The following is an 18,623-nucleotide window of genomic DNA, read 5'->3' on the forward strand; positions in this document are numbered from 1 at the left end:
TTTTTTTTTTTTTTCTGCTTCTAAATTCATTAAAGGAGTAGTACTATATTTTTCACCAGTGCTATGCTATCTCAGTGTCAGGAATAAATACTCTGGAATTTTGGAACCTTTCTATGGGAAATGTGCAGCTGTTCCACCTTGGCCTGTGACCCTGTTTGGTACATCAGGCTGTATTTTTCCTTGAGCATATACTTTGAAGATTCACAGCTGTTAGTGGTACTAGTCATTTTAAATAAGTACCACTTCACCTTCGCAATAGGAGTCAAGTCTTACCTTTTATAATGATAAAGGGGTCAGTTTTTTAGAAACACCACATTTCGGTTTGGATCTGACTTGTTAGAGATGCCATGTTTTGGATGGGAGGTTAAGCTAAGACTGCTTCTGAAGGGAACCATGGGAATTCTGTGCATAATACAAGTTTGAAGGTGTAGGAGAGACACTAAGAAGATTCATTTAGCTTGACTCTTCTGCCTATAATCAGCCAGTGTTTGAGCGTGTGTGCTGGGGAAGGAATACAGAATATAGATTACAGTTGTGTACAAATATCCATGTGACTTCAGAATTTCATTGGTCCCAAATATAACTGCTTTCCCAATAAAACTGCAAACTCTGGAAATATTGTAAAGGCACATCTTATTTCCATGATGCCTTTTTATAGAGTATTATTGCAAGAACTAGGTAATCTGCATCTAGTAGGATCTTAATTTTGTGGGCTGTTAGGCTATGTGATCCTTGGGTTAAACAGTTGTTCAGTATGGGATATTCTGTTTTAAATAGTTGAATATAATTTTTAATTAATCACTAACTTGATACCAGTTTTGGCTAATTTTGGAAGAAATGCCAGTTGCTGTTGTGCAACTTTGTACTTGGAAAGTCAAAAGACACAAAAGTTATTCTGATTTTAGATAACTGTTGAGCTCACCCTCCTGAAGCAGAATTAGTGTCTGGAAATATTTTTACCATCTTCCTGCCTGCAAATGTCACTTCACTCATACAGCTTATGGATCAGGGAATTATTGAAAACTTGAAATCCATGTACAGAAGGGATTTTGTGAGGAAGCTACTCAATTAAGAAGGCAGTCTCCAAGAATTTCAGTTGCAGTATATCATTAAGGATGCAATTTGCAATGTGGTATGTGCCTGGTGTGCTGTGAAGAGTACAACTTTAAGGACCGCTTGGAGAAAATTGTGGGCAGCAGTGATGTTTCCAGAGGGATCTTCTGATGAGGAAGAATTTGCAGGTTTCCATGCAAGACAGAAAAAACAATCATTAAAAGAGATTGTTGATGTCCTTCAAAATGCTGACCCCACCTAACCCACTCACTAAACTCAGAGATACTGAACTGGAGGAGTGGGTGAAGATTGATCAAGACCTTGATGTTGCACAAACCCTTACTGATGCTGAAATTATAGAAAAGGTTGTGCATCCTGACAGATCTACTGCACCTGAACAAAACTTAGAAGAAGACCAGAGTGAAGAAACTGAACTGGCTTGGGTTACTGCTGCTCAATGTCTGGAAACATTCTTGAAATTTGCTGAGCAACAGTCTTCTTATTCTGCTTAGGAAGTGATGCAACTTCATGTTGCTCACAACAATTTCCTGAAAAAAAGGCAACTGACTTGCAGGCAGGCAGACATCCGCAGGTTGCTTCGAAGAGCTTCTGCAGCTTGTGTCTAGGATCATTTTGTTCCTTGGGGAAAAGTGGCACTTTGCGTAAGTTGCAACTGAAGTGAGTGCTTTTGGCAATGTTGTGTTTAAAAAAACCAAAACAATAGCAATCAATAAATATTTAATTGCCTGGAGTCCTTCAACCTTTTTATAATTATGGCATGTTTCCAGTAAAACTTTAAAGAATGCTTATGTTGCTAACTTTAGTAGAAAAACTAGTATGCCTTTGTCAGTGTAACGAAATACAATATAAAATATTTGTAGCAGAAATGAAGTACAGCCCAAAGCAAAGCATGATGGAAAGTGCAGTTCACACTTGCAGAACTAAAGCTTTTGTGTGGTATCTTAATTTGGGAAAATTGCTTTTGGTTTTAGATGTTTTGACATGAAGATCTGATTGCATGACAAGTCATGTGAATGCTCTGTTTCTATTTTACAGATTAGGAGTATCAAAATATAGTTTATAAATAATTTTGCTTATGAAATGTTTGTTATAAATGTGAAGTTGCTGTCTTATGTTACAGGGCAGCTGAGTTTACATGTCTGACTGTCTTATTTCTAGAAGTATCCTTTTCTGTCCAATGGCACTTGTGTTAGAAGCTGTAGTCATTACCAAAGGTCTTGGCTTTTATGTTTAAATATTACAAATTCTCTGGTTAAAAAACCCCCAAAGATCAAAAAAACCCCAAGTCTGCATTTTTCTGCAATTAAAATGAAAATATTCTATTCTATTCCATTCTATTCCTTTGGCTGTTTTTTTTCATTTGTAAGCAGTGCATTAAAACCTGAAGGTATAAATATTCAGAAAGTGACTAGAATTTCAAACTTTAAATTACACTGAGTTTGAAAGAACATTTAAAACATATAAAAGTAGCTTTAGTGTTGTAATTTTGTAGAACTTAATTTATTAAAACATTTTCCAGTTTTGCGTCTCAGATTTCTTCAACTTGGTAACATATGCATAAATCTGAAGTCCCTTGACTTTATAAAAAAAAGGGGAAAAAAAAGAAGACATTTAGTAGGATTGCACCAATAGAAATTTTTGGGGCTGATACCAATAGCCAAGTTTTAAGGAGATGTATCTGCTGATACCTATCTGATTACTGATACCAGCCCGGCACCTTGGAGAGCTGCATGCAGCTGTTAAGTCTGCTGTGGTGGAAGTGAAGGGGAGGGGAAGGAAGGGACATGGGGGTAGGGGGAGCAGATCAAGGCCCCTGTGGTGAGGGAGGAGTGAGGTTGTGGCTGGGGCAGGGGCTGGGACAAGCGCTGCCCAGGTGGGGTGGGCATGGGACAGAGCTGTGGGTCATCTGCAGTGGTGGCTCCCACCACTGCATGCTGCTTATCCAGGAGCCGCTGATCTGGTGCTTGTCCGCTTGCCCAGCGGCTTCCACTGCTGCTCCTGACACTCATCTGGGATGGCATGGTGGGGCATGTGCCCACAGATCTGTGTGGGGCGGGCCGAGGCCAGGGCTGCATGGGGCTCTTCCTGGCCCAGCCCAGCCCAGTCCAGCCCAGCCATTTCCCCGCCCCGACAAGCATTGGGAGCAGTGGTGGGAACCACTGGATAAACAGGCAAATGCCGAAAGAGTAGCTCCTGAATGAGCAGGGCACAGTGGCATGAGTCACTTCCCCTGGCCTGTTCCCATCCTGCCCCAGCTGGGTAGCACTTGCCGCAACCCCAGCTTCATTTGTCCCTCATTGCCCCCAACTTCCCTTCCTTTCCTCCTCCCCTTCCACCACACCAGATTTACCAGCTGCATGTAGTTCTACAAGCTGTGCTCTTTGCTGCTTACATGCTGTTTTGCAACTGTGCGCATGCACGAGCATTTATTGGCTAAGTTATCAGCCACATCAGGCTGATTTCCCATATGATCAGTTTTCTTTATGTCAATGTTGATCCGATATCGGACCGAGGTCTTGGTGCACCTCTAACATTTAATTCACGTTGAAAAAAAAAAAAATTTTAGTTGTGAGTGAGACCCTAAGCATATTCTCATGAAACAATTGTTGCTTTCTTTCCCCAAACAGGAACTATTTTTAAAAGAGGGGAGTAGGGCCAGTGACTGGGCCATGGCGGCAGGGTAGAGCCCCTGTACTATAACACCCTTGTGCCCCAGCCAGCCTTGGTCACAGTCTGCACATGCGTTTGAGTGCAAGTTATTACTTCGCTGTAGGATAGTATTAGTCTTTTAGTTCTATGTAAGCAGAATCTGTGTGTACTGTGCTGTCTACCCTTAATGTTCCCCTAAGGAGAAGTGAGAATGAAGGGAAATTCATAGAAAAGTGAGCATACAGAAGATTATATGAATAGTATTTCATCAAACTGAGTTAAATTTAGAAAAAAAAATGTTTGCTTACCTGTGTACTGTTTCATAGTAGCTAGGGTCAGGAGGGACAGTGAGAGACAGTGTCAAAGACCTTCTTAAAGTCTAGAAAGAATACATCCATGGTGACACCATCATCCAAGGATTTAGTCACCTGGTCATAAAAGGCAACCAGGTTGGTCAGGCAGGACCTGCACTTGATGAACCCATGCTGATTGCCCCCGAGCATGATCTCCCCTGCTGGCCCCCCATAGATGTGCTCCTTGATGATTCTCTCCAAGATCTTCCTGAGCACCAAGGTGAGGCTTACAGGCCTATAGTTACCTGGGTCCTCCCTTTTTGGAAAATTGGGACCACATTAGCCAGTTTCCAATCCCCCAGCACCTGGCCAGATAACCAGGAATGCTCATACAGCCGGGCCAAGGGCTCTGTGATAATTTCTGCCAGCTCCCTCAACACCCTTGGGTAGAGGGCATCTGGACCTGCAGATTTAAAAATGTCTAGCCCTTCCAGAAGATCCCTAACTACATCTGTGCTGACTGAAGGCCTGACAGAGCTATCCCCAAGATTGTCCCTATCCCAGTGGGATGTCCTGGTCCCCGTTCAAGAAAACAGAGGGAAAGAAACTGTTAAAAATATCAGCTTTCTTGTCTGGTGTAGCCACAAGATTACTGTTTCCGTTTTGCAGGGGCCCTACATTGCCTGGTGCCCTCTTCTTGCTCCCAGTGTACTTGAAAAAGGACTTTTTGTTGTCCTTAATCCTGGATGCTAGCCTGAGTTCCATCTCTGCCTTGGCCTTCCTAATAGCCCTCCTACACTCATGGGCTGAGGAGGAGTGCTCCTCCTTGGTGATAGCTCCTCCCTTCCACTGGTTGTACACCCCCCTTTTAGTCCTCAGGCATTGCTGAATGCCTTTGCTGAGCCAAGGGGGTTTCTGAGCACTCTTACCCCCCCTTTCTTCTCTCAGGGACTGTTATTCTTTGGGCCTGGTGGATCCCCCACTTAGGGTACAACCATCCCTCATGGACTCCCATCTCTTCTACCTTCTGGGCCCTCAGTGCCTCCCCCATTAGTCTCCTAAGCTCATGAAGTTGGCCCTTCCGAAGTCAAGGGCATTAGCCTTGGTGTAAGCCCTTGACACCCTGTGTTGGATAGTGAAATCCAGCAGGTTATGATCACTATCGTCCAGGTGGTCAAGGACCTGCAGTCCCCTCACCAGGTCATCCCCCGTGGCCAGAACCAGGTCCAGCTGTGGGGCTGTGCACTTGCTGAATAAGGTGAAGGACCTGGCTGTCTGCTCCTCCCAGCAAATATCTGGGTAGTTTAGGTCACCCATGACAGTAGCATCCCTTGACCTAACTGCCTCCATAAGCTGACTGGAGAAGTCTTGGTCCAGCTCTTCCCCCTGGTTGGGTGGTCTGTAGTAGACACCCACGGAAAGGTCCCTTTTGCCACACACCCCCTTGCAGTTTGACCCATAGTGTCTCTGCCAGATCGTCCTCTACCCTGAAGCTAATCCTTGATGATGTGAGGTGCTCTTTGACATAAACCGCAACCCCCCCACCTTTCCTCTCTGTTCTGTCTCTTCTATATAGGGTGTATCCCAAAATGCCCGCCGCCCAGTCATAGGTAAGGTCCCACCAGGTTTCTGTGAGCCCTACTAAGTCTGGGTTCTTACTCACAATCAGGAGGCACAGTTCCTCCTGCTTACTCCCTATACTTACCATCCAGATATCCAGTGGAACAGTTTGTTAATTTGACCCAGGGTGTTTAAAGCTTTAGAACTGTTTATGAAATAGACTTTCTTTCTGCCTTTTGTCTTGCCTCCATGAAATCATATGGTACATAGAAAAGTTGACGGAACAAGTAAAATTAACACCTTAACTCAATTCTCTTTTTAGTGCTGCAACTCCATATTTTTATTAGAGCTTTCATTAGCTGGATAGACTAGATTAATTTTAAAACTCATGCACTTTAGTTAAAAGCAGTCAGGGCTCAAGGTAGAGGTGATATCTTTTATTAGACCAACAGGATTTTTGCAAAAAAAAAAATCTTTAATTGCAAGCTTTTGGGCACAAACACCCTTCATCAGGCATCAGAGAAAAATTTGTAAAAGTTCTCCTGAGTAGAAATGAAAGTTCACATTTCATAGGATTTCACAGAGGAGTCAATAGATGGAAAGCTTCTCTGGGCAAAAAGTTCTTACTTGAGGTAAGCATTATGGCTACTTGCAGATGTTAAACAAAAAACAAACCCAAAACCAAACAAAGAAACAGAGCTTTACTTAAAACTTGATGTGCTTCCATGCTGAGCCCAGCCTCCAGAAGAGGCAGTGTGTTAGCTGGACCCAGCTCACCCAACATTTGTATAGCTCAGGCTCTTAAGTGGGGCTTTTTTGGTGCTATTATCTAATAGCTGATTGAATCAGCTATTAGATAAAATTGCCAAAAAACCCTGCTTGAAGTGCCCAATCTATACAGATGCTGAAGAGCCACGTCTGAGTAATGCACTGCTGCTCCTGGTAAAGCTCATTTTGTTTGTTTGATTGTTCTAATTGTAACATCTGCAAGTAGTCCTATAACTCAGATTCTACATTTAAGGATTCTCTCTTTTTTTAGTTGTATCAGCAGTTGATAGCACTTATATCTGAACCTCCCTATTTGTAATCAAATATTAGAGCTATTTAGTTCATGTTTGCATAGGGTAGTAAGAATAGAACCTGAAGAGCAGGAAATCTTCATTAGTGAATTAAGTTGGGAGAAGCTTGGTTATTTATTACTGTATTTTGTTGCATACAATTTGCCCCCAAATAAAATTCACACCTTATTTTTGGAAGGCAGAATATAGGAAAAAGGTTTTTCCAGTCATGGCTGACTGTGTAACAAAGACTAAATCTTCCTAGGAACATAAGAGTACAGGTTTCCCTTGTTTTATGCTGTACATGTGTTCCTGGAAGATGGTGCATAATTTGAATTTGCATAAAGGAAACCTATTTTATTTACAATGTAACAAATAAGGATACGTTCCAAGACCTTGACTGTACTGACCCCCCAGACCCATTTCTACCACTTTTGCAAGACAAGTTTGGTACTCACCGACAGCACAGTACATACAAGCACAGGGCACTATCATAATGGGGATGGCAACTATAGAAATACATGTCGCAGCCAATGAGCAAGGAGCACAGATCCACACAGGAGACTATGTGCACATCACTCCCACAATGCATTGCACAAAGCAGCTGACTGCGGGCTTCCACCACGCCAATCGCATAAGAGTGAATTTACCTCTTATACAACAAATTTTTTTATATAAAAAGGGACATTGCATAAGTATGAATTCGCATATACAGAACCTGCATAAAGCAAGGGAAACCTGTATACAGGAAGTGTGGCATTCCAGGAGGTGATCTTAATGAAGCATCAGGAACTTCCTGACATAGAAGTTATCTGGATAGATGAAGCTCCAAATAAGTTGATTTCATCACTGAGAAAAAATGTTTACATGGGCACAGTAAACCATAAGTCAGTTCAAAATATGTAGAACTAGATACGGTTGGTCTGAGGTGTTTTGCATATGAAAGTACAAATGATTGAGATTCTAGAGCTGAGCTTCCTGAACTTTTGAGATCTGCCCCCTTCCTGCAGAGTATTTAGAACAAGCATTAACTGTTGTCTTTTACTGTTATAAATAGGGTGGAGAATGCCTGCACTAAACTTGTCCAAGCGGCCCAGATGCTACAAGCAGATCCTTATTCAGTGCCAGCTCGTGATTATCTCATTGATGGATCAAGAGGCATACTTTCTGGAACATCAGACTTGCTCCTGACTTTTGATGAGGCTGAGGTAGGCACTGTAACACCAGCAAACCTGGTTCTGAGTATCTCTAATATCCACTTAATTTGTAGTAGTTCCAAGGATTCCATGTATAAATCTAACAAGGGCCTGGTTTGGATGGATGGAAAACATTCCAATAAGTACTTCAAAAGTGATCTGGGACATGATCATGGTGTGAAGTATTTGTTTTCTTAATTATAGTTCCAGTGTTCAGGAAAATAATTCATTCCTCTCTAAAGCTACATGCTTCTTCAAATGCTCAGTTCCAATATGCACAAGGTAAACAAAAGAGGAACATTTTTTATTACTTTGGCATGTTTTATTCTCACAAATATAAAATCTATTTTAATATCTATTGAACAAACATAATGTTGGAGATCATTATTAGAAGTGACTGCTTGAGGACTTGCAAAGAGTATTAGTTCAGATTTTCAGCAGTAATGGCTGCTTTTCATTTAAATTCAGGGCTCTAAGTTAAATCCTCCAGAAAAGGTTGGGTGTTGCCATGAGCTCTCTATTTTCTAGCCCAGTGATTCTCAACCAGGGTGCCATGAGATCCTTTCAAAGGTGATAAGGGGTGCTGCATGATTTTAGCATGGTTAGGTATGCAGACCTGATTCACAAGATAAACCCAGTTTTCATATAGGAATTCATGGTGTTAGAACCTTCTGATCTGTTGTGATCTGAGTTCATTTCAACAAAGGATTCACTCTATTATTTGTCTGTAGTCAAAACAACAGTGAAAATTAAGAGCTGGCATTTTCCAAAGGGTGCCTTGAATTGATTGAGGGGTATCTCAAGTATAAAAAGTTGAGAACCACTCCTCTCAAATATGATGTAAAAACAATAGGTGTTTTAAAAACAGATTGGTAAAAAGGCCAACGTGGACTTCTAATTCAAAGCATAGTTAAGAAAACTCCTTGTGCTGCGAGGCAAAAGGAGAATAAAATGCCCCTCACACACATTTTTTCTGGAAGGTTTTAGAGTTGGATCCATCCTTTTTAAGTGGAATGTTGGATAATGTATTCTGCATGTGCACAACTGTTTAATGGATAACATTTCATAGGGAAACTTTGGAATCTATCGTTCTGGAAGTTTTACTTAGTAATTTCTTTTTTATCTGTTAAACATCAATAACAAATTAGAATACAGTCTTTCTTCAAGACAGCAGTGCAGCATGTTCCCTAGTGCCCTAAGAGGTGAATATACTTTCTTACAATTTACGTATTTCCCTGATGTCCTTCAGATCTTGAGGTAGGTGTGAAATTATTGGAAACAGGATGTGTCATTTCAAATAACAGAAATGTTGGTTTGTTTTGGGAGTACAGAAGATTGTGGGTTTTGTTGCTGAAAAGTTCTGAGCCATTAATTCAAGATTCCAAACCTCACATAGATCTTTGCTAACCCTGCTACCAAATGCTGTGCTTGTTCTATTTTTCAGTAATAAACCTTGCATTTCTAGCTTGACCTATTAAATGATTAAATGCTTCTTTTTAGGTCCGTAAAATCATCCGTGTCTGCAAGGGAATTTTGGAATATCTAACTGTGGCAGAGGTGGTGGAGACTATGGAGGATTTAGTGACATACACAAAGAATTTGGGGCCAGGTTAGATTTCTCCAGTATCTTCTGAATATACTCTTATGCATATATTTGTTGTCCCAAGTTTTGTAGTCATTTGTATTTGAGTTATGTTAAAGCTTTTCCTTTTGAAAGTCTGCTGGAACAGTTTATATTAAAGGTCAGCTTTCCAGTGCTTTCTGCCTCACAAGTATTATCTTGAGGATGCAGTACAAATCGCATTAGAAAATGCTATATCAGTGATTTGACCTAGTGCTGGGTCAAACTGTATCGCAGTATGCATAGGACACAAAGGTAAGCCATTTTTCTTTTACATTATTAGGGAGCAATGTGCTGAAGGATAGACTTCTTGATATACAACAAAAATATAACACAAAATACAGTATAGGAAGCTATATACTTTCAAACACCAACAACTGAATCCAGGTTTTGGGTAATGAGCTTCTGTACAGAGTGAGGTAGTTGCATCCTAAAAACATTCCTTGGACTGTTACAGTTTAAATTACAATACAAGTTTGACATCTAGATATTAGTAAGAGGTCCAGAAAATAGTGCTTCACTGCTATAAAAGAGAAGGCCAGATAGGGTTCTCTCTTCTCTACTTATTCACTGTTTCTTTATTACAGGCTAGTTGGCCTAAGACTGTTTTATGATCTTTCACCTCATTAATGAGGCCTTTCTGTTAAAGAGGCAGTATGTCTGCCCCAGTTTTTCTCTATCTGGTAAGAGAAAAAAAAGATTATATTCCTGGCTTTGCCATTGACCTGTGGGATCGTTTGATAAAATGACTCCCTTTCTCTCTTTTTCCCCTATTGATCAATTGAGAATAACAATGCTGGCCCCTTTTGTGAAGTGTTTGGAGATAAACAGGAAAACACTAAAAATGCAATTGAAATACAAATATAAATTTTCATATGAATAGAAGATGTAAATTGAATCAAGAGGTCCACCAAGTGGTTTTATTTCTTTACCTCCCAAATGGCCACTACCAGCTACTTTGAAAAGGTTCATTAACTCAGAAGAGCTGGCTTGTACAAGGTGTCTTTATATCAGGAAGCCTGTTCCTCCTTTTCAATGTAACAACAAAATTCTTCTGTTATGTGTATTCCTGGCTAAACTTTGGGATTGCAATAAACTTTTATCTGCGGTGATACCTTGCAGTGGTAAGCTCCACAGTAGGTCATGCATCATGGCTTGAAACCCCCCCAAAACAGAACCCCTGAAAAATCATTTGCCTTCATTTTAACTGGCATCCCCTTGGTTTACTTCAAAAAATTAAATAAATACGTGGCCAATCTGGCTAGTCTATCTTCTTCATGTGGTTGATTGATTTATTTTGTTTTATATACTTCTCTGGTGTTTGTTGTTATCACTAAACCAGCAGTCCTAGTCTTTTCTGTGTCTTCCATGCCTCTGATCATTTTCACTGATTTGCTCTGGACTTCTTTTGCCTCTGCTAGACTGTTTTTGAGCTGGGTTAGCAGAACCGAACATGGCATTTCAGGTAATGACACATCAATGATTTATATGATGACATTATGACACTTACCTCCTTTTGTATTTTGATTGCCATGACTTATTGAGCAGACTTTTTCATTGAGCTGTGCACAAGAAGCACATGCCTATTTTCTTGAATGGCAGCAATTAATTTAGAATCTAACAGTGTGTGTGAATAATTCAAATGATACATGTCAGTGTTTATAAGCCTCATATTTTTCAACACTGAATTTGATCTACTATTCTGTTGTAAGTTTTGACTGAGGAACTTCAGTCTTTCCTAGTCTGGGCTAGCATAATTATCTTAATTTTTCATTTTGTCATCCATCACACATTTAAATACATGGACATTTTCTAATCCATGACAATACTTTTTTTTCCTTGTCTCATGATTATCTGCCTTACTGCATGCTGTGAGAGAATTATCATAAACTGTTCATAGATCTACCAGGAATCTTGTGTTGTCCTTTGCAAATATGCTGAAGTTTTATAAATCATTGGAGAGAAGTAGGATGAAGACAGGTAATATTGACATAACTTTGTACCATTAGACTTTTACCCTGTTCTTTCAGGGATAATTCAGCGCCAGATTGGATGAAGTCATCCTAGTTTAGAAGTTTCTCATTGCCATCTGTTCGCTATTTCTTTGCACTGGTGATAAGACTGTTAAACTGGTGTAATGTGATAAATATGTCATCTCTCTGGGGCTTGATTTCTTTTTTTGTTGTTGTTTTGAACCCCCCCCCCCACTACCAAATGTGTTCTCATCATGTCCATCTAGGTGTTTTAGAGTTCTTTTTCCCTTCCAGTTTTCCTGATACATAAGTAAACCTTAGTGACCTGTAATTGCCAGATCACACAGAAATATCTTTTAAATCTTTTGTTTATAATTAAGTTCAGCCCTTGTTTTCTAGCAGTCATCCATGATTTACTAAACATTGCATGTTTTTGGTAGAAGGTCTTCTGCTGAGTTCTTATCTTTTGGAAAAAAACTACTCTCTGGTTAGTTTGTGATTTTAATTGCTTTGTTTTGTCTCTCTCTTGGACAACTTGTTCTCTGATAGTGTCTGGATCTTTGCTGCCTGAATCTGAGGTAGATATTTTCCCAATGTCCACCTTGTTCCCTTGTAAACCTGTAGAGTCAATAGGTTGTTTCTTTTGCTGTACCTGTGGACTACTTTTTATCTTAAAGTTCCCACTTGAATTTTTTTTCTATTTTGAAAGATACTTGCTTGACTCAGATGATCATAAAACACTTGAAATTTGTGATCATTATGTTATGTAGAGTAGCAGTATTATACTTCTGTGACACAAGCTGTCCTTTCTATATAGTTTATAGTTGGGTAGTAAATATTTGATCAGTATTTAATTTTTGAAACCAGGAAGTGTGTGTAGGTTTGTGTTTCGGTGTGTGTTATCCCACCAGTCTCACATTTTACCTCTAAATTCAACCTGCATGTATTTCCTGTTAGTTTAGTTTTCTGCTATTGGCAACCCTGAAATAGAAGTCTTGGTCTGACCTATGTGCTCTTCAGAACATGTAGTATTAGTTTGTATAAACCTTCAAAACCATGTCAGCTTTCCATGGCATGTTTTTAACTCCTTAAACATGTTATTGTGGAGTAAATATACTTTCAACAGTTAAGATTTATGTGGGGACCACAGTAGAATATACATCAGTCATCACATTTTCCAAGTGGTCGGGAACTACTGGGGGAACCATATATTCTTTCTCAAATAAAATAAACTAATAACATGTTATTCTGGAGTAAATATACTATTATAGTATAGTATACAATATTTTAGAATGAGGACAATTCTACTTAATGTATATTTATTTGTTCTGTCATAATGGATGCCATAATACTAGTAAAACTTCCAGACAAGTATTTTCTGAAGGCAGCACACCATGTGTCCCTGATACTGGCTGATCCCATCTTCCATTATCTAAATGTGACTTAAAGTAAAAGGAGGAAAAAGTAGTAAATCATTGTGTCATAAGATGATGACCTGACTGTCTTTGCTGAAGTCAGCTCTTCATTTATTCTATATCTGTATAGGTCATTTTTATCATTAGTCTTTTAAGAAGAACAAAAAAGCTTAAGAATCTTGAGGCCTATTCTCTAGGTTGAATTTCAAACAGAAACTGAATGTATAGTTTCCCTGAAGCAACTGAAAAATAGTTCAAAGTTGTTGTGCCTTGTTAAGTTTTTTGGCTTTTGTTTGGAAAGTTCAACTGTGAGAAATTAGACTTCCTTGCAGAATGTTCAGAACTATAGGGAAAAACCGTATGCATAGCTTAATTACTTGAATTAACTCTTCTGATCTAGGAATGACAAAAATGGCAAAAATGATTGATGAAAGACAGCAGGAATTGACTCATCAGGAGCACAGAGTCATGTTGGTGAATTCCATGAACACTGTGAAGGAGCTATTGCCAGTCCTTATTTCAGGTACTTGGTCAGACTATTTAATACAATTACATACAAATGTATAATGCAGATTTGAATGGCATTGTGTTTTGTCCATTAAAATAGCAGCCTTTACGTCCCTTTTAGATTGACTGGAAATATTTAGGTGTGTGGATTATTTGTCAGTAGCTTGGAGGTGGGAAGAGAAGCTATTACACCAACTTATCCATTTCAAGTTTTGTGTACTTGCAAAAATTAACTGTATACTATTTATATGAGTTGTATTTACATGCCATGCATGTCATTTGCTGCAGTATTACATTTAATAAATATTTTAAAATAGCTGTTTGCATTAATGCATTTATATGAAAGAACTTTCTTATGGTTGACCTACCTTTTTTTAGCATCTATGCATAATGGGCCTCACAGCAGTGTAGTCTAGATGCTGCTGTCAAAGGCTGAGACATGTATACTCTTTAAAAACAAAGCAAATTAACCCCTCCTCCCCCAGATCTTCTTGTACATATGCATGCATGCGCACACGTGCGCGCGCGCACACACACACTCGGGGGAAATTGGAACCTATTCCTGCCACACTTAAGCTTCTGATGCATTTTATTCTGGGAATGGCCTAAAAGGGAAGAGGCCTCCACTTGTCTGTTTCTTGGGTGTAGAACTTACAGTCCCATTACTGAAGCAGCGTGGCCCTCTGTCAAAACTCCTGTCCTCTGCCACAGGGAGTGCTGGTCGAGCTACAGCTAGGGAGACTGAATATCTTACCCAAAATATATAGCAGTGCATAATGTTGAGAATACCTTGGCCTATTAGTTGTTTGCACTTGTGAACAGATTTTGTTTTCCTTCTCGCCAGTGCCAGGTTTCATTTTTTTCAAGTGTTATAGTTGGGGTGGCAGTTTAAGCACTGTTTTTTTGCTTTAAGAATGTAGTACAAAATTACTCTCTCTTTCTTTCTAGTCCCTAGTACATGCTTTGTGTATGACACAAGCCATAAAGTATATCTAAACAAGTTGTCTGCTTGGAGATCCACAATGGTAGCTGTCTGAATAATAGAATTTTGGTTTGAAGGGTTTTTGACAAAGTTGTACAAGTAGAGTACAGCAGGCTTTGCCTTTGTAATGTCCTTTCAAATCCTACCTTCCTCTTGATGTTAAATTGAGTTAAATCAAAGCACTGGACAGGTTTTGGAATGGGACTGCCTTTGCATCTGCAGAAATTGAGGTACTGCTAATGACCCCTATAGCATAGCATTGTGCTTCTGTTCTAGTCTGTGAAGATGACTCCACAAAATGTAAAGGTAGTCTGAGATGAAGAAATAGCAATGTAGGGCTAAACATTGATTGTCTAATTTGGCTTTGATTTTAAATGTTCAGGCAAGGTGAAACATTTTGGACAAGAGCGCCTGTGTCTGTGTTGGTCTAGTACATTCCTGTGATTATCTTAGTAATATGCATGGGGTTTTCCCATTGCTATTGCCCTGGCGTGAATTTTAACTGAGCAGATGGGTGTAGGAACACACAAGAATCTGAAAATTATAGGTTTATGGTATATTTTGTATTGATGCTGACTATTTGATGCATCAGTGCAAAATAGGAAAAGGAAAAGGAGAGAAACAGAAGCATCTGCATAGGAAAACTAAGAGGTGGTGGTGGTATGTGGCAGTGTAATCTACTTAGCTGGGAAGTAAGAACAATGAAGATAGGGCAGCGTATGCTTTAGCATGAGCTAGAACTAGAGCAGTGGTTCTCAACCCTCAGAACCCTGAAGAGTTATGAGATCCTTTTAGGAGTGCTCTGGAATGCTGAACAATATGAATACTGTTAGGTAAGCAAACACCTACACATGACTCACAGGATAAATGCAGTGTCAAAAATTGTGGGAATCTTTACACGTGCTCCAGGGATGGGGCAGTGCTTTAATCAGAGCAGCTCTTGGGAACCACTAATGTAAAGCATTTCCAGCATCTTGTATATTCACCATCCTGCGCTTTAAAATGGCAGTGGGGGTGCTTTTAACTAAAGTTTGTTCAACAAGCATGGGGCGCTGAATACACGAGACACCAAGGCTGCTGGAACATTGCAATTAGCATGCTCAATTGCTTTAACGTGCTGTCATTACAGTGCGTTGGAGCAGGTGCCCCACATGTCTACAGGTACCCATTCCTTCTGACCCATTGTGGCCTTTCTGAGTTCTTTGCAACACGAATTGCTCCATTATTTTTCTTTAATCAAAAAATGAGTGGAAACACAGAGCTGGATTTTCTGAGGGGTGTCTTCAGTCTAAAAAGGTTTAGACTGAACGGTGAGCTAAAGTATATATTTTGAAATACTATACTTGACTGACCTAATTATACCAATGAACACGTCTTAAAGGCCTCGGACTCCATGGTTTTATTCAATCCCATTACGTACTGTTCATGAATGAAACAGTGGGAGAGTGTCTTGTTTAAGAACTGGATCTTTTGGTGGTTTACTAATCAGTTGTACAACATTTATAGCTATGAAGATTTTTGTAACTACTAAAAATTCTAAAAGCCAAGGGATAGAAGAGGCTTTGAAAAACCGTAACTTCACAGTAGAGAAGATGAGTGCCGAGATTAATGAAATCATCCGTGTGTTGCAACTCACTTCCTGGGATGAGGATGCCTGGGCTAGTAAGGTATGTTCACTACTCCTTTTGGAAATTCTGCTTGACCTACCATAGCAAGTATAAAATGACGCTTTTCAGATTATAGAGTCTGTAGATTTTATCTTGCTATACTTTTGCTATACTTTGTAGATTTTATCTTGCTATACTGTGTGATACCATACCATAAGAGAATCAAGATAAAAGATTATCATTGGAGCTCATTTGTCTTTGAGATAATATTATTTGTGTTATTGCTTTACCTTTTTCTTAAAAAAAACAAAAAACAAAAAAAAAATCGTGTTGACTGGTTATTCTTATTTGATTTGATATAATAGAAACAAGAAGGTTATAAAAGAACATTATGTGAACTTGTTCCAATGGCTTATTTGAAGGGCTCTCTGATAGCTTTCAAGAGATTGTGATTTATGTTAAATTTGGTTTCTTTCTTTGGTGTCACAAGATAATTGTAAAATGCAGTGCAGTCTTCCCAAAGGAGGGAAGTATGTGACAGTCATACCTCATCTAGCAAAGTGGGAATAAGTTGGGTACAAAAGTTGTTCTTAAACTATAGAAATCATGCCTAAAACTGGTTTAATACGTAAGTACTCATAATCCATTATTTACCCAGAGTTGCCTTTGCAAGTGTTAGGAAAAAAGTTAACTCGCAGTCATGTTGACTGAAGTTTTTTGTTTGAAAAGGCAAGGTGAAAAGTTCCACAAGTGGTGATTAACTGAGAAAATCTTTTACTTTTGCATTTACCTGAGTGTTGAGGTAGTGGATGCAGACAAAAGTGCAGCTCCCCACTGTAACTGAGAACACGTTGCAGGAAGTGTTCCGAGTTACTGTGATCTCCAAAGTTCACTGTTGGTTCCGGGGGGGAGGGAATCTAGCTGCTGGCTTCCAGCATACAGTCTGTTTCCCCTACCAATGACCCCTCCTCCAGTCCCAGCCTGTCCCTGTTCTCAGAATGGGAGTGAGACAAGGGAGCAGAGGAAACTCCTAGGGGTTCCCCCGCTGGCTCTGGACGGTGGGGTGGGTGAATTGGAGCGACCCACCTTGCCGGGGCAGGGGGGCCTACAATACACCAGCCCCATCCTCCAGGAGGGGCTAAAAACCACCAGACTGAACTCCCTCTGCTTCCCCTCTCCCTTCTGAAAACAGCTCAGAGGCTAGCAGGCAACGCAGACGCAAATTACAGAAGATGCTGTTTTGAAATGTCTTCATCTGAAACCTCATGCAATGAAATGAGGGTTCAGAGTTTTGCCAGGTTGGCCATTTTGAAACAGTCCACAGTTTTGAACTTGTATTTGGTTATGGTTATAGACCACTTCCTGTGGCCATATCAGGTGAAAATTGTCTTTTTTGTCTGCACCCAGTGTTACTGTCTGTTGTCCTTATTTCTCTCCTCCAGAAAGGGCTTTCTGGGCTGCATGCTCATTTTGGATGAGAGAGGGTGTAATCTGAGGTCCGATTAGTTGGAATGTTTACCAAATTATTGTCATGCAGGTGCAACGTGCGAGTGCTGGTGTGGTTCTCCTTTCTTTTCTTGTCACGTTTTAAAATGTCTCTGTTGCCAGTTCAGTCCCATGTCTGCTGCTCAGCAGAAGGGAACGTTGGCATCTTGGAGAAGCCGCCTATATGTGTTTACATCCTGTGTAACTACAGTTGCAAAGAAATGGCCCCTTAAATAGGTTGCTGATAGGATTTGGGGGAATAGTTGCACAGCAGCAAACAACAAACTATTTCAAAAAACATCTATAGGGATAAAAACCTGTTAGTTCACCATTATTAGTTGGTTCAGGAAACCTAACATCAAATTTGAGCAAGGAATTAAACCACGTCGGCCTACATATTGGTGTCCTGACCCTTATTTTGCATCTGAAGTATTTTACCACTACTATTTCTTTATCATGACTACTTTATGCATCTTTGTTTTTGTTCTTCTGTTTGTTTCTTACTCTTTTTCTCACCTTTTAGAAGGTAAGCTTTCTTCCAGACCATACACTTCTACTTTTATACTAAAACCAAAAAGCATGTTTGACATTTTGTGCTGTGTGCAGACTGTGTGCTGTGCATTTTTTTTCTGTGTGCCAGTTGTAACACCATACTCATGTGTATAGGTTTTTTAAAAATTATTTCAGTTGAGTGTTAGCTAGACGGCTGTATATGAAAATCAGAGTTGCATGATCGTATACAGATGCTCAGTTTTTCCTGAGACAGTTGCTGGTCTCCCAGGAGAAACCACAAGAGTATAGATGTTCAGGATGTTTCTCCAAGAGGGAAAATGGCTGTCCTGGGAGAAGAATAAGATGGGGACAATCAGGGTTAAATCTCTCTTTGTCAAGTTATGAAAAGACAGACTTACTGAATTTGAAAGGAACACTTCTAAGTTTTTGTTTGTTTGTTTGTTTTTGTTTTTGTTTTTTTTAAGGATAGCTTTCTGTTAATGTTTTTATTTTCCAGTATGTTACTAATATCTGTTGCTCCTGAATGTCGACCCCAAACATGCAAGAGGAAGCTTTCTATTTGTCAGGGAGCCTTTACCAAGGCTTTTTTTTTTTTTTTTTTGAGTAATTTTACCCTTTTCAAAATTCCTGCTCTTCAATAACGACGCTCTTCAAACCTCAGGGGGACTTTGTTTGCCAGTTCCCATCAGA

General features: G+C 39.8%; 1 protein-coding gene across 2 annotated transcripts in view; it reads left to right on the plus strand.

Annotated features, from left to right (window-relative positions):
- The window catches only part of VCL (vinculin), a 105,755-nt gene that overhangs the window by 46,229 nt on the left and 40,903 nt on the right, over positions 1–18,623 (plus strand). For both annotated transcript variants that reach the window (XM_019555557.1, XM_019555556.1), the window contains exons 3-6: positions 7,692–7,842; positions 9,331–9,439; positions 13,240–13,362; positions 15,835–15,995. In XM_019555557.1, the coding sequence (XP_019411102.1) occupies positions 7,692–7,842; positions 9,331–9,439; positions 13,240–13,362; positions 15,835–15,995 (544 nt within the window). The remainder of the gene's footprint in view (positions 1–7,691; positions 7,843–9,330; positions 9,440–13,239; positions 13,363–15,834; positions 15,996–18,623) is intronic.

This window comes from Crocodylus porosus, unplaced genomic scaffold (assembly GCF_001723895.1).
Source record: "Crocodylus porosus isolate Cpor-Errol unplaced genomic scaffold, CroPor_comp1, whole genome shotgun sequence".
Taxonomy (NCBI): Eukaryota; Metazoa; Chordata; order Crocodylia; family Crocodylidae; genus Crocodylus; species Crocodylus porosus.